This window comes from Osmerus eperlanus, chromosome 18 (assembly GCF_963692335.1).
Source record: "Osmerus eperlanus chromosome 18, fOsmEpe2.1, whole genome shotgun sequence".
NCBI lineage: Eukaryota > Metazoa > Chordata > Actinopteri > Osmeriformes > Osmeridae > Osmerus > Osmerus eperlanus.
This window is the reverse complement of record NC_085035.1, coordinates 10937555-10962480: the sequence shown is the minus strand read 5'-3', so window position 1 is coordinate 10962480 and position 24926 is coordinate 10937555. Positions and strand designations below refer to the sequence as shown.

Here is a 24926-nt window from a genome sequence, read left to right as displayed (position 1 = left end):
TAGACAAACTGTCTTAAAGTTACAATCGCTCTTTCAACAACTTTTGTTTATGTTCAACAATACCTCTCTTTGGTCCTCTGGTTATGTTACAGGCGACTGTCTAATAACCACATAAATACACAACAAGCACTAAAAAACAGACACTCTAGATTTGACAAAATAATCATTAAAATATGCAAAGTAATTACTGTACACTTAAATACAGCTTGTAACTTGTTTAACAAAAAAATGCTTAAATCCTTTTACTCTGAGCACATTAGTTCTACTTCAAAAAGTAATGAATACAATTTTTCACATCCAAAAATTAGATGGGTTATACATAGGACAGCTGTAATACACAGCTGTAATCATAGAGGCAGTGTGTCAGTGGAAAATGTAGCATTTTCTAGTAGAAATTAAACTTCAAAGCTTACAGTCTTACTCAAATATTGTAGCAGGCCACATACAATTCAGAAACAACCTTAAACATTGAAATGGCAATATCATATACAATGGCTGAATACAGTATATTCTTGGCTGATTTGTATGTGGTTGGCACTACAGTAACATGGCCTAGCTGATGTGATGATGCACTCATATTTGAGTTTGATAAGCTTCACTATCAAAAAGTATTTATGGTGTATATGTAGTTATTTTAGGTTGTTTGAAATTCTCAGATCAAGATCTAATTGCAGTTTAATATGTATGCTACATATTGTGCATAATGTACTTTACCAATAATCACTGTATTTGTCTGGATACATTCTGATGAATAGCTTTATTGGTTTAAATGTAAAATCTAGCCTAGTGTTTGAGAAAAAAGATGATCCACTGCAGTTTCTAGATTCATTAAAGTAATGGAAACAGATGGTTTAACATTGAGTTACAGTTTGTCACCAATAACCATACTGAACCTAACACTGTTATAACATACAATACAACGATTTCAACAATAATCATTCATTTACACAAACACGCAAACCTTCAAACACTCATTTACAAATATTAAAATACTTATCATGCTACTTAAGACCACAGAATGTCTGACACTTGGGAATATAATGTGAGCCTCAGACAAATTGATTAAGGCAGTTGACAGGGTAAATATCTGTGTCTTATGTGTTAATACATGTCTCATCCCTGTCAAAATGTTTCCCTCAAGTCAAACTTCCAATTGGATTTATACACATCTAAATCTAAGCTAAAACATTTATTGACAACTGGAAAAGCATCACCTATTGCACATTCAACCTAATTCACTTCTCTTCACACCCCTCCTTGAATGGTCATCAATGTTCTTGATAGAATTGTGTACATTTCTTTTTTAAATAGAGTTCCCAATGGGTGTGTTCTTCGACTCCTAGTTGTTGTCACTGGAGGACGGTTGGACCTCATGGGAGCAGGGCCCATCTTGTTCATCTGAGGGGAGCTGGACACGTTGCTCATCCATGCGCTTGGCCTGCACCCTCTGGATGAGGCTGAAGAAGTCCTCATCAGGCACTGTGGGGGCCCTAGAGCCTGCATCTGGAGGGGAGCACCGTTGGTCATTTATCCTGGAGGACTGCAGGACAGGACATGGAAATAGAGGAGAAATATAGAGTGAGATTGAGAGAAAAGTCTCTTCATTGAGATACTAATTTCTGTCTATTGCATTATCAATACATTTTCTCCATAAAGTAGCAAAAAATTTACTAGAATGTTACAAGTGGGCTAAAGGACAAGTTGTTGTCTAATAACTAAAGCCTAATTGTATTAGTTATGGAAAAGATAGAAAGCTGAAGATAAAGCTGGATGTCCAGGGTCCAAGAAAAGTGAAGAAAATGAATGTTTGTGATCATAAAATACCAAATGCCTAAAATACAAACAAAAAAATAGTTGACTTTGTAAGTTAAAAGTAAAATACAAACTAAAATGATTTTTTCTCAAATGACTAAAACGGAATCTAAATGAGCTACCAAAATTAGCACTGCATAGCACAAACTACCTCATTCATAACACGAGTGCACAATGCTCGTAATGCAGTCGCTAAGTAAGATGTCGGTGAGACACACACACTTAGGCTACATATTCCTGTAACTATAGATAGATAGTGCACAGTGCCCGTGATGAAGTCGGCAACACACACAGATTCCTGGAATTATAGATTAATCTCTCGATACAGTCGCCATACCATGAACTGACCAGCAGATGTCCCTATGGAGAGGATGTATCAAATGCTTCGAAAAAGCGAGACTTTTTTGACACAATTACTTCAAATAGCTTGTTGCTTCGGAAAGCTTTGTTTCCCCCATCACTAGCATTAAGCACTTAGTTTCATTTCATTACGAATGGCTGATAATCGCATTAGTTCATTCACTAAACAAAATTCACTGAAGTAATCATACAGCCTCCAACCTCTAGTGCACATTAGTCCAAGTGCTAGTGAAGTGTTTAGTGCAAGTTCAACATGACTGAAAAGATCCATTGCGAAACTGGTGGTCTGTTTGATGGTCCCCTAGCCAACTGGGTTTGGTGGTCAGGATTCTTTTCTTTCTTTAACCCTCGTGCTGCCTTCGGGTCACATGACCCAAAGGTTCATAACGAACCATCGTTGTGTTTACCCAATTTTACCCAATACAAAAACAAATACAAATAATTTTCTTTTAACCATTCCAATGTGGGGGGTCTGAGACAGCCCGACAGTTAAAAGAAAATGCTTCACTTTGTTTTTGTATGAGGTAAATTTGTCGCAATACGACGGTGGGTCACAATGACTGATGGGTCAGAATGACCCGAAGATAACACAAGGGTTAATAAATTAATACGGCAAACAAAAGTGAAGGAGAGGTGTCGTGTTTGTGCATTAGATGACGAGCGACCCGCCCGCCTCTGCCTTCCAGTCTTCTGGCTAATTTTCAATAACTGAACAACAAAAAGGACGAGCAGAAGTACCGGGGGGTATTCCAGGTTAGCGGGTTAAGGCTGTCCTCAAGAGAGAAAGCGATTCCCCATTGATCTGTCACATCAGAATTTTGATTTGGGTTCCGAAAGTCTCGAAATTTGAGTGAGAATGTCGCCCGGTAGACCGCATAGTCTTATGCGGCAGCTATGTCTTCATGTCATGTCACAAAGTTCACAATTTTACAGTTTTACAGTCAATTATACACCTAAAAAGTCAAGCAGGGCAGCTTTAAAGAGATATGGGAATTCTGCTTTTAGCCAGCTGGTCCGATTATTTTTGTGATTTGTGTAAAACTGGCAATCTGAGTGAGACTGCGTCCCTGTTACACTGATTTGACATCGTTAGCCTCAGTCAGACTCGGGTCGCTCACTGGCAGTGTGCACAATGTTGTATTTCACTCCATTCCCCACTATAAACGTCAGGGAGGACTGCCTTTTGTAGATACAAGCCTGCTGAAGATAGCCAGCATCTCGTATTTCTTTAACCAAGCCTGTTTCATTCATCATTTGCCTGAGAAAGCGACCTTTGTTAGCCAGGCTAGTTTTGCCCGAGCCAGCCTAGTTTTGCTCGTTCACTCCATTCTACAGTAAAAACGTCAGGGAGGACTGCCTTTTGTAGATACGAGCCTGCTGAAGATAGCCAGCATCTCGGATTTCTTTAACCGAGCCTGTTTCATTCGTCATTTGCCTGAGAAAGTGACCTCCTTAGCCAGGCTAGTTTTGCCCTATCACTTGGTCAGGCTATTTAAAGGTATCGGGGGTCAAGTGACTTTTGTGCATGGACAAATGAAACGTAAATGTACTTGCCCAAAGGACAAGTGCCTCAAAAAGTTAATGTCAAGCTCTGAAATCCAGTGGCCAGAGATATATGATGACCTGATCGACACTCTAAGTGTATTATACCCGGGAGAAGTTCGTCTTTTGCAGCCGACATGCGCAGTTGAGCATGCTTGACAGTGGTGTGAAGTAGGGTGATAATTGTTCTATACTATTAGTACTGTAGTATTATACGTGTTGCTCTTTTTGCTTCGTGTTTTTAGTTTGACTGCTTAAATTTTGTGTCGGATTAAAGAAACTGTAAACTTGAATATCTGGCTCCGTCGTTGTTCTAGCTCGGCAAAGCAATCTAAATTAAGCATATGTTACTATCATAATGATGATGAGTGTTGCTTACTATTAATAGCTTATTGTTAATGCCATCGTTGTGATGTTAACTGACATAAAGTTCTAAGAATATAACGACCATAACAATATTGTGGTTATCAGACATGATTTATACATCTTCGTCTTTGCTCCAGAATAACATGTCAACAATCTATAATGACGCCGTAACATACCACGATATTATAACTAATTATATCAGGCTATAATTACGTTCGTCATGCCATGAGCATAATAGTGTTCATTACAAAATGGTTAAATCTGCTTTAAAATAATGGAAATAAACTCTACAAACAACCGTCATGTATGTGTGCAACCATTTGTAAAACTTGCTATAAAGGTAGGCAACTGTAGATTATCAAGCCCTTTCTCCTTGTTCTCATTCAGCTCAGGTAAATCAGCGATTTGCTGATGTTCCCTTTTGTACTCGTCCCCTGTTCGTATCCGCGAGCACGTTTACAGGCAACTTTTCTTGACGTAAGCAAATAAATGGGGTGCTAGTTTACTCATTTCGGCATTTCGGATTGGTTTCGAACTTTGCAAAAATCAGGAAAAAAGTATTCTATTAAAAAGCTAGTTGTGATGTCTTGACTTTCCGTTTTGTACTTCACATTAACCAGGTACTCTAAAGTGGAAACCACGAATACATAACATAAATTGGCGACGAGGATGCTCTTTAGTTTACCTGTATTGTTTCTGCCGCAGTATTGACTGTGAGTGGAAAGTGAGAAGTGAAGTTTTGCCGTGAATGAAGAGTTGCTAGCAAACGCTATTGAGCGCGCCAACTAGCAAGAGAGGACGATTGCTAACATGGCTTCATACGGATTCATCGGTCATATCGCCGCATTCGACGAATCGGTGGAACAATGGGCTACCTACGTGGAAAGGTTTGACATTTTTTAACGGCAAATTACATTGAGGAAAACAAAAAGGTTGTTGTTCTTCTTAGTGTAGTTGGTGCTAAAACCTATGGACTTTTACGTAGCTTAATGGCTCCGGAAAAGCCTGGAGAAAAGACCTATAAGGATATTGTGGATGCTTTGCAAGGACATTTTTCTCCGAAGCCGCTAGTAATTGCCGAAAGATTTCGTTTTCATACACGGAACCAACAATCTGTGACGCAGTACATAGCAGTCATTAAAAAGTTGTCAGAACACTGCGAGTTAGGAGCACACTTGCATGACGCGATCAGAGACAGGCTCGTATGTGGATTGAACACAGAGGCAATACAGAAGAGATTGCTGACCGAGGCCGCGCTCACTTTCAACAGGGCAATGGAGATAGCCGTGTCTATGGAGACAGTGGCAAGAGAAACGCATCAGCTAAGTAGTGCAATGAAAGTGCATGCTATTTCAATGAATAGTCAGCATCGCAACAAGTGCGTGCGCTGTGGAAAAACGAATCATAAGGAAGTGGACTGTTACTACAAGGATCAAAAATGCCACAATTGTGGAAGGACAGGTCACATATCCAAAGTGTGTAGAAACAAAGAGACTGTAAAGAAGGAAAAAACTGTGAAACCGAAATTTAAAAAGAACAGGGTGCACCACATGGATGCAAAAGATATATCAAACAGTGATGGTAGCACAACGGATTCTGAGTTAACAGTGTATATGATGGCACAGACTGGAAATCTGTCACATATGTGCGTTAAACCAAAAATCGAAGGGAAGATAATTGAAATGGAGTTAGACACAGGTGCTGCAGTTTCTCTTATTTAAAAAGAACTGTATGACATGCAATTGTGCCACTTACCATTGCACCATACTAATGTCGTGTTGAAGACATACACAGGCGAGATGATTTCTCCAGAAGGCGTCATCACAGTCGCGGGAAAAATGAATAGGCAGAGGGCTAAGCTACTGCTGTATGTGGTTAAAGGGGCCTTGCCTCCACTTTTCGGTAGGGAATGGCTGCAAAAATACGGATTGACTGGCGGGAAATAAAGATGATTCGCGAGGAGACACTAGACGGGGTGCTACTGAAGCACAAGGAAGTGTTCAAGACAGAGCTGGGCACACTGAAAGGCATTGAAGCTGCTATAGCTCTGAAAGCAGAACATCAGCTAAAGTTTTGTCAGGCAAGAGTCGTTCCTTATGCTCTCAGGCCTAAGGTAGAGGCTGAAATTGACAGACTGTGTGAAGAGGGCATCATATCACCTATAAAGTTCAGTGACTGGGCAACGCCCATCGTGCCAGTTGTCAAAAAGAATGGCGATGTAAGGATTGGTGGCGATTTTAAGGTGACAATCAACCCCGTTCTGTGTGTAGAAAAATACCCGATCCCAAGAATTGAGGACTTATTCGCATCACTTGCAGGCAGCCAGCATTTCAGTAAGCTGGATTTGTCTCATGCATACTTGCAAATGCCTGTTGAAGAGAAATCTTGCAAATACCTTACCATTACAACATCCAAGGGACTGTTCTGCTACAACAGACTTGCTTTTGGGATCACGTCATCACCAGCGATTTTCCAGAGGGCCATGGACCAGGTCCTCCAGGGTCTTTCGAATGTTCACTGCTACCTGGATGACATTCTTATCACGGGCCAGGACCGTATGCATCATTTAAAGAATTTGGACGCAGTCCTGGGACGTTTGGAAGACTTCGGTCTACGACTTAAAAAAGGAAAAATGTGAATTTTTCAAGGATTCACTTGAATACTTGGGCCATGTCATCAATGCCCAAGGTCTGCACAAGACACCAGAGAAAGTCCGGGCAATCGTGGACGCTCCGGCACCTACTGATGTGAGTCAGCTTCGTTCATTTTTAGGGATGGTTAATTATTATAGCAGATTCATTCCAAACCTGTCGTCCATCCTCAACCCGCTGAATTCACTCCTGTGCAAAGGAAAGCAATGGCAATGGACGTCAGAATGTGAAACAGCTTTTAGAGAAGCCAAGCAGCAGCTGTTATCACAAAGTGTCTTGACTCATTACAATCCAGAGCTCCCCATTAGACTTGCCTGCGACGCTTCACCCTATGGGGTAGGCAGTGTCTTTTCACACATCCTGCTGAATGGACAAGAGAGGCCTATAGCCTTTGCATCAAGGACGCTGATCAAGGCGGAGCAGAATTATGCTCAGATAGAGCGTGAAGCTCTTTCCATCGTTTTCGGGGTTCGTAAATTCCACCACTACTTGTATGGCAGGAAGTTCACGCTCCTCACAGATCATCGACCGCTGACCACAATTCTGAGCCCGAGCAAAGCTATACCATCTATGGCTGCTGCGAGAATGCAGCGATGGGCTCTACTGTTGGCTGCTCACGATTACAACATACAGTACAGAGAGGCAGCACGCCACTGTAACGCTGACGGGTTGTCACGCCTGCCACTGCCTACACCTACAATAGAAAGGACTAATGCTGTGGACAGTTTTCACATCAACCACATGGAAGCCTTACCTGTGAGCAGCAAGGAGATCTGCAGAGAAAGTAGGACAGATCCTATCATTGCCCGGGTACTGGAGATGGTATCCACAGGTCGTTTCCCAAGGGTCCAGGATGTGGACAGCGCCCTGATGCCATTCATCAGTAGGAAGGATGAACTGACTCTCCAGCAAGGGTGCCTCATGTGTGGTATCCGCGTCGTCATCCCTCCAAAACTGAGACACAGAGTGTTGTCTGAGCTACACACCGGACACCCTGGTGTGGTGAAGATGAAGGCTGTCGCTCGTAGTTATATGTGGTGGCCAGGAATCGACGCACAAATTGAACAAGTGTCAAAGACCTGCCAATCCTGTCAACTTACCCAGAAAGCACCAGGTCCATCACCTCTCCATCCCTGGACATGGCCTGGAGCTCCATGGCAGAGACTCCATGTCGATTTTGCTGGCCCTTTCCAAGGCCATATGTTCATGGTGGTCGTGGACGCTCATTCCAAATGGCCGGAAGTGCACCTCATGAGCTCCACTACAACTGTCAAGACCATACAGGTGTTGAGAGGGCTATTCAGTCGTTATGGACTTCCAGAAGTTTTGGTAAGCGACAATGGCCCCCAGTTCACATCGAGTGAGTTTGACACGTTCATGAAGGGAAACGGAGTGAAACACATACGCTCTGCACCATTCCACCCAGCCACAAATGGGCTAGCAGAACGTTTTGTGCAAACCTTCAAGCACTCAATGAAACGCTCGGTAGGGACAATGTCAATTCAACACAGACTGGATGCGTTCCTGTTGATGTATCGCAACACTCCGCACTCAACAACCAAGGAATCACCAGCCATGCTTTTCATGCGTCGCAAACTGCGATCACGACTTGACTTGTTAAAACCAGACGTAGCATCACGAGTAGAGAAAGCGCAAGGGGCGCAGAGTGCTCATCGTGAAATACATGCAAAAGCCAGGTCATTCCGGGTGTGTGACAAAGTGCTAGTTCGTGATTATGGGAGAGGAGGTGAGAAGTGGACGCCTGGCATAGTATCCGCAGAAACCGGTCCTGTGTCATACACAGTCGATGTCGGATCATCGGAACACTGGAGACGCCATGCTGACCAAATGCTGGCCCGTCACGCTGAGTTGGAGGCTCCACTGCTGGAAGAAACAGAGTCGTTCCCCAGTCCAGTAAAACTGCCTGCGTTCAAGGACACTGTTCCAGAACCTGCTACTCATCCCACGGTTCCAGAACCTGCTACTCCTGATTCCGTGTGCGTGGCATCACCACAGATAACACCAGAAGCCACCAGCACACCACTTCGAGAGACTGATAAGAGATACCCATCTTGTGTTGCTAAACCACCAGTTAGGTACAGCCCTTAAGGCATACCGTATATGGAAATTGTGTTGTTGGGACATGCTGAATAGACTGACATGTTTTTGTTACAATAGTTTAAGGAGTCACGTCTCAAGAACAAGGGCAGAATAAACCCTTGACGGACTCTGGGGTTTGGGACAGTCTACTCCCTACCTCAAGGTTAGGATATGAGTTTGATATATATATATATATATAAACGATTACAGTTCAAGCTATAAAGACGTGTCCGTTTTGTACTTCACATTAACCAGGTACTCTAAAGTGGAAACCACGAATACATAACACTAGTAGTATGAGCCAGGTTCAAGATTCAAACAAAAATTATTGGGGGATATAGTTTTAGATATGTTGACTGGAGTTAATAGAATAAAAACGACCGGACGAGTCAGGTAGCAAATAGGAAATACAATACCACCTACATCCACTGGGGCCGTTGCCTCAAGTCGAGGGGCGAGGGTCTGCTCAACACCCAAGTGCATTCATATTATTCTCGGGTGACTTCAACCATGTCAGTGTTTCAACAACACTGACTAATTTCACCCAGTATGTGAATTGTCCTACTAGAGAGGAGAGGAAACTGGACCTGCTGTATGCCAACGTTAAGGACGCATATGTCCGAAGATGTTTTATGAGTCTGTGGTGGCCAGTGCTATCCTGTATGCTGTTGCATGCTGGGGCAGCAGGTTACGGGTAGCGGACACCAACAGACTCAACAAACTGATCCGTAAGGCCAGTGACATTGTGGGGGTGGAGCTGGACTCTGGCGGTAGTGTCAAAGAGGAGCATGCTGGCCAAGCTACATGCCATCTTGGACTGTGTCTCCCACCCACTCCATGAAGTGCTGGTCAAGCAAAGGAGTACCTTCAGTGGAAGACTCATCCTCCCAAAAAGCACCACAGAGCGCCACAGGAAGTCATTCCTGCCTGTGGCCATCAAACTCTTTAACTCTTCCCTCTAAGGGTTAGTCTGTATGACCCTAGGTCACTAAACTGGACATTGATCATTACATCTTGCCATACTTGAAATAATTGCGCAATATTCTGTGTAATACTCTGTGCAATATTGAGTTTTTCCTATTTATTATTCATACCTCCATTATTGCTGTAGCACTACTACTTATTCCTTATACTATTATATTGCATTATTATACCGTATTATCATCATCAACCGGTAAACCCACTTGGTACTTCACACTTACTTATTTGATTTATTTTATACTTATACCCACCTGGTACTTAATTTATTTTCTGACCTGTTTTATAGTTTTATAGTGTATTGTATTTTATCTTTGATAGTACTTTCTCCTGTGTGCACTGACGTAAAGGCGAGCTGCTGTAACAAAGAGTTTCCCTTCGGGGATCAATAAATTGATTCTGATTATGTACCATCCAGTAACCTTTTTCAAGATTGTAGGGGGTCAATATTGGCCAAACAACCAAAACGAATTCCCCTATGGTTTGAAGGAAGATGGGAAACTGAGCAGTGTATTAACATTAACCCCTTCAGACCCTGTGTCCATTACAATGGACGTCACATGACAGCTTGGGTTTTTTAAACTTTTTGTAACATTTATCACCACCTGATACCTCAAGTTCATTTAATTGGATGTTTAACAACCAATCAAACGGCAGTATAGCTCTGCTTGTTGTCATTTAAAAAAAATCCACCACACTAAATTCTCCAGTATTGATGAATGACCTTATTACTATAAAAACAGTACATCAGAACAAGAGAATGAGTTGATAATAAGTTGAAAATATTCCATACGCTGAATATACAGCCCTTGAAGTCCTTGAACTGATTGACAATGGAAATATCTCTGATGTTGACTTTATGGGAAGCGATGAGGAAGTTGGAGATGCTGATAGATTTTCAAGAGTTGGTGAGTGTAGAAAGTCAGTGAGGAAGAAATGTCATATTGCAAAATAGTCTCAGTATCACATATAAGATTAAAATAATATATATAATAGGAATACAAACAAAATTTAGGGCCCTTACATACTCAGGGTGTGCTATGTCACCATACTGTTCCTATGTCAATCTGCGATGGTTGACATAAGCACTCCATAAATGTTCATATATTGCTTACTAACATGTTATGTATGGTTTTTGAATGTGTTATTAAGTTATGTAAGGGCCCTAAACTAAAGTGTTGCCAAAAAGCCTATATAGACAGATACAGACAGATAATGTTTTGTGGATGATTTTAGGGGAAGACAGGGATGAGGCAGAGGTACCATTGGTAGGGGAAGAAATTGAGATTGAGGCAGTGGAAGGTCAGGATGAGGAAGACAGAGAGGATTATGAGCCAGAGGAGACAGATAGAAACCTGTTACTTGAGGATGACCCTCTTGTAAAGCCCTGGGAGGGTCGGACAAGCTTGATCAACTTATCAGCCTCTACAGGATTGAAATCCGGACCCCCAAATGGCCACTGCGCATGATTACTGATGCCTTTGATGTTGCTGTAGTGAACAGCTGGCTTGAGTATCGCAGAGATAAAGAACGCCAGGGCACTCGGCCACAGCAAATCATGGATCTCCTTGACTTCAAAATGAATGTGGCAGAAGCTCTTGTGCGCATGGGGCAGCCCCACGCATTGAGAAAATGAGGGAGGCCGAGCAGTTCCAACACACCCAGTCCATGTAAAAGTCCAACTCCTCATGATGAGCCAGCAAAAAAGAGAAGAGCCATGGAACAATGGCCCATTCAAGAGGTGCAGACCGACATGCTGGATCACATGCCAAATTATGATGAAAAAAAAGAAGCAACAAGGTGCAAATTGCCAGGCTGTTCCGGAAAACCGCATGTCTACTGTGACAAGTGCAAGGTGCACTTCTGCTTTGTGTCACAGAGAAACTGCTTCAAAGATGCCCACAGAAAATGAGGCTAAAGTGACAGAATTGTGAGATTCTGAGTCAGGTGGCTGAGCGGTTAGGGAGTCAGGCTAGTAATCAGAAGGTTGCCGGTTTGATTGACGATGTGTCCTTGGACAAGGCACTTCACCCTACTTGCCTTGGGGGAATGTCCCTGTACTTACTGTAAGTCGCTCTGGATAAGAGCGTCTGCTAAATGACTAAATGTAAATTCTCAATCGTTTTTTTGTTTGTAAATTGTAAAATAACAACAATCAAAAAAAACTATGATTTTATATTTTACAACTGTTTCCCATCCCATCCCATCATCTTCCGCTTATCCGGGGGTCGGGTCGCGGGGGCAGAAACCTAAGCAGGGAGGCCCAGACTTCCCTCTCCCCGGCCACTTCCACCAGCTCTTCCTGGGGGACCCCGAGGCGTTCCCAGGCCAGCCGAGAGACATAGTCCCTCCAGCGTGTCCTGGGTCTTCCCCGGGGCCTCTTCCCAGTGGGACGTGCCCAGAACACCTCACCAGGGAGGCGTCCAGGAGGCATCCTTATCAGATGCCCGAGCCACCTCAAGTGGCCCCTCTCGACGCGGAGGAGCAGCGGTTCTACTCTGAGCCCCTCCCGGATGACCGAACTTCTCACCCTATCTCTAAGGGAGAGCCAGGAAACCCTGCGGAGAAAACTCATTTCGGCCGCTTGTATTCGCGATCTCGTTCTTTCGGTCACTACCCACAGTTCGTGACCATAGGTGAGTGTAGGAACGTAGATCGACTGGAAAAAAGAGATCTTCGCCTTTCGACTCAGCTCCTTTTTCACCACGACGGACCGATGCAGAGCCCGCATCACTGCGGACGCCGCACCGATCCGCCTGTCGATCTCACGCTCCATCCTTCCCTCACTCGTGAACAAGACCCCGAGATACTTGAACTCCTCCGCTTGGGACAAGATCTCCTCCCTGACCCGGAGATTGCACTCCACCCTTTTCCGGTCGATAACCATGGCCTCAGATTTGGAGGTGCTGATTCCCATCCCAGCCGCTTCGCATTCGGTTGCGAACCGCTCCAGTGAGAGCTGAAGGTCACGGCCCGATGAAGCCAACAGGACCACATCATCTGCAAAAAGCAGCGACCCGATCCTGAGGTCACCGAACCGGACCCCCTCAATGCCCTGGCTGCGCCTAGAAATTCTGTCCATATAAGTTATGAACAGAATCGGTGACAAAGGGCAGCCCTGGCAGAGTCCAACCCTCACCAGGAATAAGTTTGACTTACTACCGGCAATGCGGACCAAACTCTGGCACCGGTCGTACAGGGACCGAACAGCCCCGATCAGGGAGTCCGGTACCCCGTACTCCCGGAGCACCCCCCACATGAGCCCCCGAGGGACACGGTCGAACGCCTTTTCCAAATCCACAAAACATGTGTAGACTGGTTGGGTGAACTCCCATGCACCCTCCAGAACCCTGCCGAGGGTATAGAGCTGGTCCACAGTTTCACGGCCAGGACGAAAACCACATTGCTCCTCCTGAATCCGAGGTTCGACAATCCGACGGACCCTCCTCTCCAGAACCCCTGAATAGACTTTCCCAGGGAGGCTGAGGAGTGTGATCCCCCTAAAGTTGGAGCACACCCTCCGGTCCCCCTTTTTAAAGAGGGGAACCACCACCCCGGTCTGCCAGTCCAGAGGCACTGTCCCCGATGTCCACGCGATGTTGCAGAGTCGTGTCAACCAAGACAGCCCTACAACATTCAGAGCCTTAAGGAACTCCGGGCGGACCTCATCCACCCCAGGGGCCCTGCCACCGCGGCGACCTCAGCCCCAGAGATAGAAGGCCCCCCCCAATGTCCCCAGACTCTTGTTGGTGGGATTAACGAGGTCTTCAAAGTATTCCTTCCACCGATCCAGGACGTCCCCCATCGAGGTCAGCAGCGCACCATCCCCACCATATACAGCGTTGACAGTGCACTGCTTCCCCCTCCTGAGTCGCCGGATGGTGGTCCAAGAACCTTTTCGAAGCCGTTCGGAAGTCATTCTCCATGGCCTCGCCGAACTCCTCCCACGACCGGGTTTTTGCCTCCGCGACCGCCAAAGCTGCATTCCGCTTGGCCTGCCGGTACACATCAGCTGCCTCTGGAGTCCTACCAGCCAACAAAGTCCGATAGGCCTCCTTCTTCAGCTTGACGGCTTCCCTCACCTCCGGCGTCCACCACCGGGTCCGAGGGTTACCGCCGCGACATGCACCGACCGCCTTGCGTCCGCAGCTCCGGTCAGCCGCCTCAACAATGGAGGCCCGGAACATGGCCCATTCGGACTCAATGTCCCCGGCCTCCCCCGAGACATGATCGAAGCTCTCCCGGAGGTGGGAGTTGAAGCTCCTTCTGACAGGTGATTCTGCCAGCCGTTCCCAGCAGACCCTCACATTACGTTTGGGCCTGCCAGGCCTGACCGGCGTCTTCCCCCACCATCGTAGCCAACTCACCACCAGGTGGTGATCAGTTGACAGCTCCGCCCCTCTCCTCACCCGAGTTTCCAAAACATTCGGCCTCAGATCCGACGACACGACTACAAAGTCTATCATCGAACTGAGACCTCGGGTGTCCTGGTGCCAAGTGCACATATGGACACCCTTATGCTTGAACATGGTGTTCGTTATGGACAAGCCGTGTCTAGCACAGAAGTCCAACAACAAAACACCACTTGGGTTCAGATCGGGGCGGCCGTTCCTCCCAATCACGCCCCTCCAGGTCTCCCTGTCATTGCCCACATGAGCATTGAAGTCCCCCAGGAGGACGAGGGCATCTCCGGGAGGAGCGCTTTCCAGCACCCCTCCCAGAGACTCCAAAAAGGGTGGGTACTCTGTGCTGCCGTTTGGTGCATAAGCACAAACAACAGTGAGGACCCGTCCCCCCACCCGAAGGCGGAGGGAGGCTACCCTCTCGTCCACCGGGGTGAACCCCAACGTACAGGCGCCGAACCGAGGGGAAACAAGTATTCCCACCCCAGCTCGACGCCTCTCACCGAGGGCAACTCCAGAGTGGAAGAGAGTCCAGCCCCTCTCAAGGAGACTGGTTCCGGAGCCGATGCTGTGCGTTGAGGCGAGGCCGACTATATCTAGCCGGAACTTCTCTACCTCGCGCACCAGTTCCGGCTCCTTTCCCGCCAGCGAGGTGACGTTCCACGTCCCTAGAGCTAGCTTCTGCAGCCGAGGATCGGACCGCCAAGGCCCCCGCCTTCGGCCGCCGCCCGTACCCCTCCCTGAGTCACCACCTTACCGCGGTGGAGGGGTTTGCGTGTCCTAGTGATCCTGGAAGCTATGTTGTCGGGGGCTTTATGCCCCTGGTAGGGTCACCCAAGGCAAACAGGTTCCAGGCGAAGGACCAGACAAAGCGTGGCTCAAAAACCTACCATGAAGAAAACAAACAATGGTTCTCAGTTGCCCCTGCCCGGAAGCGGGTCATCAGCACAGAGTACAACTGTTTGGACCTTACAAAAACAATCATTTTAACTTTTCATGTTCCATATGATGTCAATGTGACAATTGTAAGACTAAAAACATGTATGATGTTGTCATATGATTGGTCATATGATGGTTGTTATTTTACAACTGTTTTGACCCAATGTCCATTAAAATGGACAAAAAAAATTATAATTCAAGTTAAAGTTCTGATAAAAAAAAAAGTTTTTATATTGAGTCTCATTTCTGGTTGCATTAAGGATGGGAAAAAGTCATTATTATATTTTTCACAACCTTGGAACACAATTCTGGTCTGAATAATGCCAATACCAATGGAATTACAGTTAATTGACTATGGGTTAAATCAGAGCAAGAATGGTCAAGTAAGGTTAAATATTATAATGATTTAATCATATTGCAAATGAATGAAATCAATGAAGGTTAACTCTTACCTACTCTACCATGATTATTGTAAACCAGAGATAGAAAGCAAGAGGTGAGGAAGAAGGTGTAGGACAATCCAGAGCTGAGGAGAAGGTCTCAGGAGATCAAGAATCCACAGATGCTTCACAATTCCTTTTATACCCAAGAACAACTAATCACACCACAATCTTGACCCTTACTTATCAACATGACTAGCAATACTACAGTAAGTTACACAATGATGTGTGAGAGCCATCAAGTTGAGACTCCATCCAGTAACTCCATATTTTATCATATGAGAGGTGGGGGCAGGTTGATAGCCTTACAAGATCAGCCTTTATTCTTCTGCCCTAAGTATACCATCTCTTGGTCAAAATTGAAATTCAGCATATTAAACAATTAATATTCATATAGGCTATTGTTTGTACAATTAACATCACCTGTGACCATGCATCCTCCTGTAACTGGTGTTCCAGTACATCTTTTTCAAGATTGACCTTTATTTTTCTATCCTAAGTAGGCCTACACCATCTCTTGGTCAGTTTTTGGCACTTTCTTCATGAGGTGCAGTTTGTACAACTGATTTACTTGTAACTGGGAATACATGAGATTGCATTACATTTCACCGTTCCACATGCAGAATTCACCTGCCATTAAATGAACATCTCACTGTATACTGCATCCATGCTCTGTTCAACAGGATCAGAATGTGCAAATCGGTTTTTATATTCATTATTCTCATAATGTCATTGTAACTGACAATTCCACACAAGCCTGTAAATAAATGTACATGGGGAGAGAATAGGGCTGAACGATTTCCGAAAATAAGATAATCGCGATTAATTTGCAATTGCGATTTAATATGCGATTATTAATATAGATATATACTGGCCTACAGATCTCCAGTCAGCAACATAACACACAAAGTTCAGAAAAACTATGGAGAACATACCGCCTGTAGCCTACCTCATCGAAAATATTTTGGTAAATCAAAGCTAAACTAGAAAGGTACATTTCCTGAAGAAAATGTGTGTGTTTGCTGAAAGCAGTTGAAACTATTGTTTTGATGGCTTGAATAGTGAAGAAGGTTTTACTGTGATTTAAAAACAAAATGGTGAGAAAAAAAAACAGTGATGAAAAGAGTATCTTATTGACCTTCATAAATTTTTAAGCGTTAAAAGTATGAAAGAATGAAAGACTGAGAAACAGAAAAAAGTTTGAAGTTAGAAAAAATGAGCAAATATAGTGATGAAGAGTATATTGCATAACAGTTATCAATATCATAGCAGACAAAAGTATGTCAGCAGTATGAAGGTGAAAAAAGTGTTGCTTTGAAACCAAAATGGTGAGACAGTGTTAAAAGTATATCTGTCATTGTTATGCATTGCAATATTTTCTCATGGTTGAAAAAGGATAAAAAAGAGTGATGAAAAGGGTATCTTATTTAATTTCATAAATTTTAAAGCGTTATGTTAGAGCTCAATGCTTTTAAGACAGTAACCCCCATCACCCTGTGTGACTCCCCAGTCAACACTGGAGTCCTTCCGCTTTCTGGGCACTATCCTCTCCCAGGACCTCAAGTGGGAACTGAACATCAGCTCCCTCACCAAGAAAGCACAACAGAGGATGTACTTCCTATGGCAGCTGAAGAAATTCAACCTGCCAAAGACATTGATGGTGCACTTCTACACAGCCATCATTGAGTCCATCCTCACCTCTATCACCATCTGGTACAATTTTGCCACTGCCAAGGACAAGAGCAGACTGCAGCGTATCATCCGCGCTGCTGAGAAGGTAATCGGCTGCAATCTGCCTACCCTCGAGGGCCTTCACACCTCGAGGACCCTGAGGCGAGCAAGGAAGATTGTGGCCGACTCCTCCCAGCCTGGACACACTGTTTCAGCCACTCCCCTCCGGCAGAAGGCTGCGGTCCATCAGGACCAAAACCTCACGCCACACCAACAGTTTCTTCCCATCCACTGCTGGCCTCTTCAACAAGGCCAAGGACTCACACTGACTTGACCACGAATCACTTTATCTGCACAAGACACCTTGCCATATTGCACTATGTTGCCCTATTTGTACTATGGCCATTTCATTTCATTCTAAATCTTTTACATTTGTATCCCCTTAGTATGAGTTAGACTTGTACACTTCTTATTTAACCCTTATCTTTTAGTCATTGTGACCCATCAATCATTGTGACCCACCGTCGTATTGCGACAACTTTACCGCATACAGAAACAAAGTGAAGCATTTTCTTTTAACCGTTGGGCTGTCTCAGACCCCCACATTGCGAAGGTTTAACCCTTGTGTTATCTTCGGGTCATTCTGACCCATCAGTCATTGTGACCCACCGTCGTATTGCGACAAATTTACCGCATACAAAGACAAAGTGAAGCATTTTCTTTTAACAGCTAGGCTGTCTCAGACCCCCCACATTGCGATGGTTAAAAGAAAATTATTTTAATTTGTTTTTGTATTGGGTAAAATTGGGTAAACACAACGATGGTTCGTTATGAACCTTTGGGTCATGTGACCCGAAGGCAGCACGAGGGTTAAGAAAATTATTTTTATTTGTTTTTGTATTGGGTAAAATTGGGTAAACACAACGATGGTTCGTTATGAACCTTTGGGTCATGTGACCCGAAGGCAGCACAAGGGTTAAGATTCTTATATGTTTAATGTGTGCACCTTCCTGCCACAGTAAATTCCTTGTCTGTGTGAAGTTTCTTGACGAATAAAACCCATTCTGAAAAGTATTAATAATTGAAAGATGTAGAAACAGAAAAAAGTTGGAACAGTGAAGAGCGTTGGCCAATCGGATAGATTCCTTCTTTTTTGTAACGTAGCAACCGTTAATCATTGTCAACATTTCTAACCTAGAATCTAGGTTTCAGTATCAAGATGGAGGAGAAACTAATCATGTGTGCCTGCACACCCATGACATAAATATAATAATCCATGGTGCAGGTTTGCCGATGTTGTCGTTGTCCCTGGTGAGTTTTTTTTATACTTTTAAATACAATCTTGTCACATTACGTGACTTTGTTGTGCAACTGCAAAAGCTACTGTAACTGATTAAAATGCTGCTGCAAAAAGGCTGAACTATTGTGGGTAGTAGATAAGATCATGTTACATCTAGCCAGCGGATCATGTATGTCAAAGTGGTATTTGTACAAAACACCGTACTGTAGGCGTGAATAATGGATGCATGGTCATCATCGTCGTCAGTGTGCGAAATACCCATCAATATTCGGGGGGGTCCCCATTTCCCGATTGTTGCGCAATACCGATCGAAATTTTCTCAATATGCAGTAGGCCTATAACATTACAATATTTCATGGATGCAAGCCAAGACAATTCTGTCTCATTATTTAACCATCCATCTACACTACAGCAAATACAATCAGACAGATACATCATTGAACACATTGTGGCAAAGAAAGAGATCGGGCAGAGCGTGAATGCTTTTTTAATGCATAAGTACACGGCAGACAGGGTCCGGTAGAGAACCAAACAGTGGGGAAACAAAGTCGGGAAAACAAAACCAAAAGACGGAACACTGTTCTTCAGGCCTCGTTTCAGCGAAGGAGGAGTGCCGGCACACTTTCGTCGGCCGAATCTGGGAAGGAGAGAGAGAGCGAAAATACAGCATGTTAGTCAGTCCGTCGTTCGAAACAGTGTGCTCACAAGACCGGACGCCTGGGATTGGTCTCGCTTCTCACTATATGGCACGGTTGACTAAGGTCTAATCCTGTGCAGATGTGTCTTGTAATTATCCCTCACCAGCCGTGCTTAACGGGAGGTGCAAGCTTGGGAGGAGCTGTCCAGGGTGGTAGCTGGACCCTCGCTGATAACGGCCTTTACGTGGCCGTATGCCGAAGCCGGAAATGACACACGCACAGTCGCACACACTCATCTTATGCACAACAATCAGTTCTATCATCACAATTCAGTCACTGCAAAGATTGAAAATAGCTTACCTTAAGTTAGAATAGACCAAAGATGCCTTGGCTCGACTTCTTGTGGTTGCCGTCCTGGTTTCCAGGAAGAATAGAGCCGATGTCCTGCTTTGATCCAGCTTCTGACAAATGGAACTGGGTCGAATTTGTCCAGAGGAGGTCCGTTGAGGTCCACAAACAGGAGTGAAGACAGGCTGTCTTCGCGCAACCTTTTGTGCGTCTGGTTGTTTGTGTTGTTAACTGCGGAAAAGCCTTGTTCGCACTCAGCTGACGTTGGGAGATAAGTGCTACTTGCCATGCACAGTCTTTCCATTGTTTTCCCCGGTGCAGTGCCCTGTAGTCTCGAAACTGCTCCACGGCCTCCCTGGTTGGTTCTCCAAGCGCTTTCGCAAGGCTGTGTACTTCTGGTTCGCCATGCAAAATCAGGTCCTCCTGCTCTCCTGGCCAAAACCGCTTGTCAAGAGCTTTGAGCATCAGGACCAAATTGGACTCCGGTAATCGCTTAGTTAGAGACGCAATCACTGATTCATGAAACCAAGACCTGTTTATTTTCGCCCTGCCTTCACTCAGCTCTACGCTCTTAACCCTCGTGCTGCCTTCGGGTCACATGACCCAAAGGTTCATAACGAACCATCGTTGTGTTTACCCAATTTTACCCAATACAAAAACAAATTAAAATAATTTTCTTTTAACCTTTGCAATGTGGGGGGTCTGAGACAGCCCAACGGTTAAAAGAAAATGCTTCACTTTGTCTTTGTATGAGGTAAATCTGTCGCAATACGACGGTGGGTCACAATGACTGATGGGTCAGAATGACCCGAAGATAACACAAGGGTTAAAAAGGCCAGATGAGACGGACTGTTCAGCCTTCTTGGTTGATTTCCCCCCACCAGTCATCTTCATGGCCGTCAAAACATTGATGGTTTGTTGGATGGCGATACTTGAATCCACGAGTGACATTTCTCTTTTCTGCAGCTTGAGAGACAGGCTCTGGAGTTCACGCAGGATGTCTTTCATGACAGCCAAATCTTCCACAAATCCTGAGTTAGCAAGGTGCTTCAGAAGTCCCTTGTATTTTTGCCTCTCAAGATCATTGCGTGATGTGTCCTCACTGGCTGTTTTAAAATGGAGTGCTAGAGTGAATACTGTTACAAGCATTTGTTTGTAGGTAACGAACGATAGACGTAGCTAGCTATGTGACCTGGTTTCGCCGTTCTATGGCAGCTATGATGACAGTCGTAGCTAGCGTTGTAAGCACTCGTCACTGGAATGGCCATAACTTTAAAACAAAAGATCATATTTCAAATCTATCTGCTGTTATACATTGCCCACACAATTATGTATATATATCAACTCTAACATGGCCTGTATCTTGTATTGAAAGTGCTCGAAAATTAGCTTGTGTAATGTACGGTGGACTGAGAAAACCTATTTGTCAAAGCGGAGCGTGTCGTGGGAGAATTCCTACTGTTTGATTTACTGCTTCAAATTGAAAACGGAGAAGATAATTAGAGTAAAGACAAGTTTCTTAACATCTGTGTTCAATATTGTCAACTAAAAGTAAAAAAGTTTCAGTTACGAAGCCTTTGTTCGTAGTGACGCCAGCTGCAGTAAACCTTTCGTGACCCCGGTTTGGCTGTTCGTGACGGTCGGCTATGACAGTGTTGAGCCTCGATTTTTGCAGATTTTTGTGAAACTTGCTTAAAGAAAAATGATCTAGCTAGATTATGTACACTTTAAGCTCAATGTACATACCTTGTTTGGCCAATTTGGTCGATTGTGGAAAAAAGTAGAACCGTTTTTAGTTATGGAGAGCCATCGCGCTAGCTTGGAATTGCGTTATCCCACTCATCACTTCAGTGGTTATAACTTTTAAACAAAATAGTCCATCTTAAATCTGTCTCCTGTTCTGAATTCACGACACAATTACGTACATTTCATACACTCTAACCTGTTCTCTAGCTTGAATTTAAAGTGGTTAAAAATTAGGTTTTCTAAAAAAGTATTGATGACGGAGAAGATGTTTGTCAGAATGGCTCCGTGAAATTGTCTTGATAAAGGATGATTTGCCTAACATAATCATACAAATATTTATATAATTAGAAAGCCCCACTTCTTGTCTTCAAAATTGTATAAACAGTCAGGTCTATTATTTGAAAAGCTATGCATATTCAGGCAGGAAAGTGTTAAACAGTGTCATAAATTGACGCGTCAGAAACAGTTCTGTCAGTGCATGACGTCACAATGGAATTTGACTTGAACATTCTGAACCATTGACACCCATTCTTTTTTTTTTAGCACTTTAAACTTTAATATCTTAAACTTTAAAAGTTATCAATAAGAAAAGTAATAGCACACTAGAACAGTTCAGACTTTATCAAATGAAGTTTGAACAGTGTTTCTAGCTTAAACTGTGTGAAAGGAGTAGGCGACGGAAAAAAGTGGGAGAAAAAATAAATAAACTAGAAAATGCATTTCCTGCAGAAAATGCGTTGGAATGCTGAAATCTGAAGAAAAAAAACATTTATTGCAGAAAATACAGAAATGAGAAAATACCCATAAGCTGAAATGAATTTCAAAAATGTGTGAGTCACACAAAAGAGGCAGTGTGGAAACTGAACTGCATCATCTAACAATGCTAAGAGCTGAAATACAATGCGGGAGAAGCTGAAAGCTTAACTGTTAAACAGAAGAAGAAGTAGGCGTAGGCTAGCTAGTCATAAAAAGAATATTATAGTCTTAACAGCTGAAATTTTAGTTGGGATAGTAATAGCAGATGTAGCCTATCATTGAGTGCATTTACTCGGCTTTTTTAATAGGATTCAATGTGTTGATTGAATAAAACATACAGCAGTAGGGCCGATACAGGAAGACACGGCAACACTTTGTTGCAGAAGGATGATGGTGCAAGTTTTGTCCGTGGAGCATACAACGATTAATAAAAAAAATCATGTAGACGCGTTTATTGAGTAATTGCATCACTAACTAGAGAGGGTACAATTTCTGGGGAAATTGTAGGGTGTGCTTGTTTGCGTCGGTTGCACAGGGGTCCGTTTTTGAATGACATTTTTACAACTGATATTTCTGTATATTTTATATAAAAATGCATACTTATTATTTATAAAGATTACATAGATTTAAAAGCATTTTTTTTGCTGCTCATTTACAACTGAAAATACGAGTGAAGTGTAGAATGAAATAGATGTCTTCTCATTTCCCCTGCAAGAGGCAGCCTCAACGCTGAATCAAAACGAATACATTTGGCAGACCGGTGTAAAAATTGACCTAATCTCTATGACTTAAAGGTCATTTTAAGTTTTTCCCTTCTCATGATATTTTCAGGCATTTAGCCTACTCATTGCATTCATTCATTAATAAAGAACCCCCTTTGAAGATTATTCTACGACGTTACCCGGCAGTAGAAGATGGAATCGCGATTCAAACAGTACCATCTTCTAACTGAAAATATGCCCCCCAAAACGTAAATAAGCTTGACATTCATTTAGTGGAAAATCGCTCATTCATAAAAAGCTCACTGGTAGCGATCATTGTCAGTAACAACGCAAAATGCGATATAGCCCTGTGTGGAGAAGCTGCCCCGGTAAATTGTACTACTACGGTACAGTACTAGACTACTGCTGTGTTCGTCTTGGTAGCGATTGCGTTGGTTGAATTGGATTTAACGTTCCGTTGTACGGTTTAAGCTGAAATTAATTATTTTCATGAACAGATTGACAACGTTTAGGCTGTGGCAATGAAGTTCAGGTTAGTAGTTAGATAGACTTTTGATTTAAGTAAGGGGAGTGCCGAACATGTTCTGTCACCGTTTGACTTCCTAAACAGCTGTGTAAGTTAGATGTTTTTGTCGTGTGTCTCGCGTAAGCTACAGCGTTGCAGTGAGCTACACTGGTTTGAAACCACAGGTAATGGTAATTTCACCAACAAATCGTTTACTAATGTCAGAATAAATCCTACAACGAAAATGTGTATGTGAGGAATGTTTATTTTAACGATTGAAAACAGATAACGCTACATCATAGACCACTGTAGTATGTGTTGCCCGGGCAACACAGGCTAATGTCATGATGCTAATGCTTCAGTGAAATAGTAGCCTACTGTTTCCGAAAGTGTACTTCCTTAATAATATCAGCTTATATTGTACATTACACTTCACAATTGTGTTTCATATCACAAAGTAAAATGAGTAAATAGTTATCACCCTGGCCTCTTTGCTTGTGGCGTTTCTGCAGCTGGCTTGCAGTAAAGCCATAGTTAGCCTAGCTATCTCCCAGAAGTTAATGAGCTGCTAAACTAATGTTCTTTTAGAGGTAGTCGCGTGTTTTCGCGACGTTGGCAACGTCAGTGACTGTGGCTAGCAAGTTAGCCACCGTTAGCTTCACCTTTCGACACAAAAACGTAATGTCTACTTAAACCATGCAACGGAACGTAAATAAAAATACAAGCAACTCAATCGCTACCAAGACGATGCTTAGGGGGGTCAAAAATAAATTATAATAATAATATATATGTGAGAGAACAATGGTTGAGCACAACAAACTAGAAACGTAAGCTTTAGTTGCACTTTCTTAACTAAAGCTAGCTAGCTAGCTACTGTTTCGGAAAAATAACTTGCACTGTGGAGACAGTCGGAAATATTTAGAACTCACGCATCTAAAGGTTAAATCTTAAATGAAAAAGAGACACTGTCTGAAAATTTCTGATCCAGTCAGTAGCCTAACAGAAACAGTATGGCACCGTCAGCCATAGTGATCTTACTGTATGTGTATCACCGAGGGGTATCATATATTTCGTGATGAACGCTTACTGCTTGAGTAATTTTGTAGTAGGCTACATTGAGTTAGGCTTTGAAACATTTCGATCAGTGATCCTGTCGGGTGTTATTTGGCTTATTTGACACACTGGTGTTCAGAATTTTAGCTATGCATCGTACATGGCTTGTGGTGTTTTTTTTAGGGCCGAATTAGGTTGGTGGTGTTGCCCCCTAGCAACGTTAGCCAGGCAGGTTTTGCACAATACTTGACACTCCGCAGCATCTTTTTTTTAAGGAAAAATTGACAAAGGGACTGTAGTCTCAGGTTCTGACGAGCCTGAGGCCATGATCGTACAGGTCAAGGTACAGTGTAGCGTGCAAAGCTGAGGTACAGTGTAGCGTGCAAAGCTGATCCTTGGTCTGCAAACTGTGTTCCTCTCGCGTGTCACATGACCAAAGTAAAATCGTAGCCTTTGCGAATACAAAATCGTGTTCTGTCCCATCGCGATATTAATCGCAAATGCAATTAATCGTTCAGCCCTAGGAGAGAACTACCAGTAGCTACCATACATAATTCTCTGCATCCATTTCTGCGGCAGCAGTTAATGTCTCTTCG

The 24926-nt window shown here is 43.6% G+C and overlaps 1 protein-coding gene and 1 long non-coding RNA gene across 4 annotated transcripts in view; both read right to left on the bottom strand.

The window, feature by feature from the left end:
- Positions 1–200: 200 nt before the first annotated feature.
- The window catches only part of gpsm1b (G protein signaling modulator 1b), a 152648-nt gene continuing 127922 nt past the window's right edge, over positions 201–24926 (bottom strand). For both annotated transcript variants that reach the window (XM_062484704.1, XM_062484703.1), the window contains exon 13: positions 201–1540. In XM_062484704.1, the coding sequence (XP_062340688.1) occupies positions 1340–1540 (201 nt within the window). In that variant the 3' untranslated portion in view covers positions 201–1339. The remainder of the gene's footprint in view (positions 1541–24926) is intronic.
- Positions 19034–20593, bottom strand: LOC134039011 (uncharacterized). Of its 2 annotated transcripts, none has more exons than XR_009932733.1 (2): positions 19561–20593; positions 19034–19199 (listed from the first exon to the last, which is right to left on the bottom strand). It is a non-coding gene; the product is annotated as an uncharacterized LOC134039011 (long non-coding RNA). The 2 variants fall into 2 exon arrangements; XR_009932734.1 differs by lacking the exon at positions 19561–20593 and adding an exon at positions 19364–19540.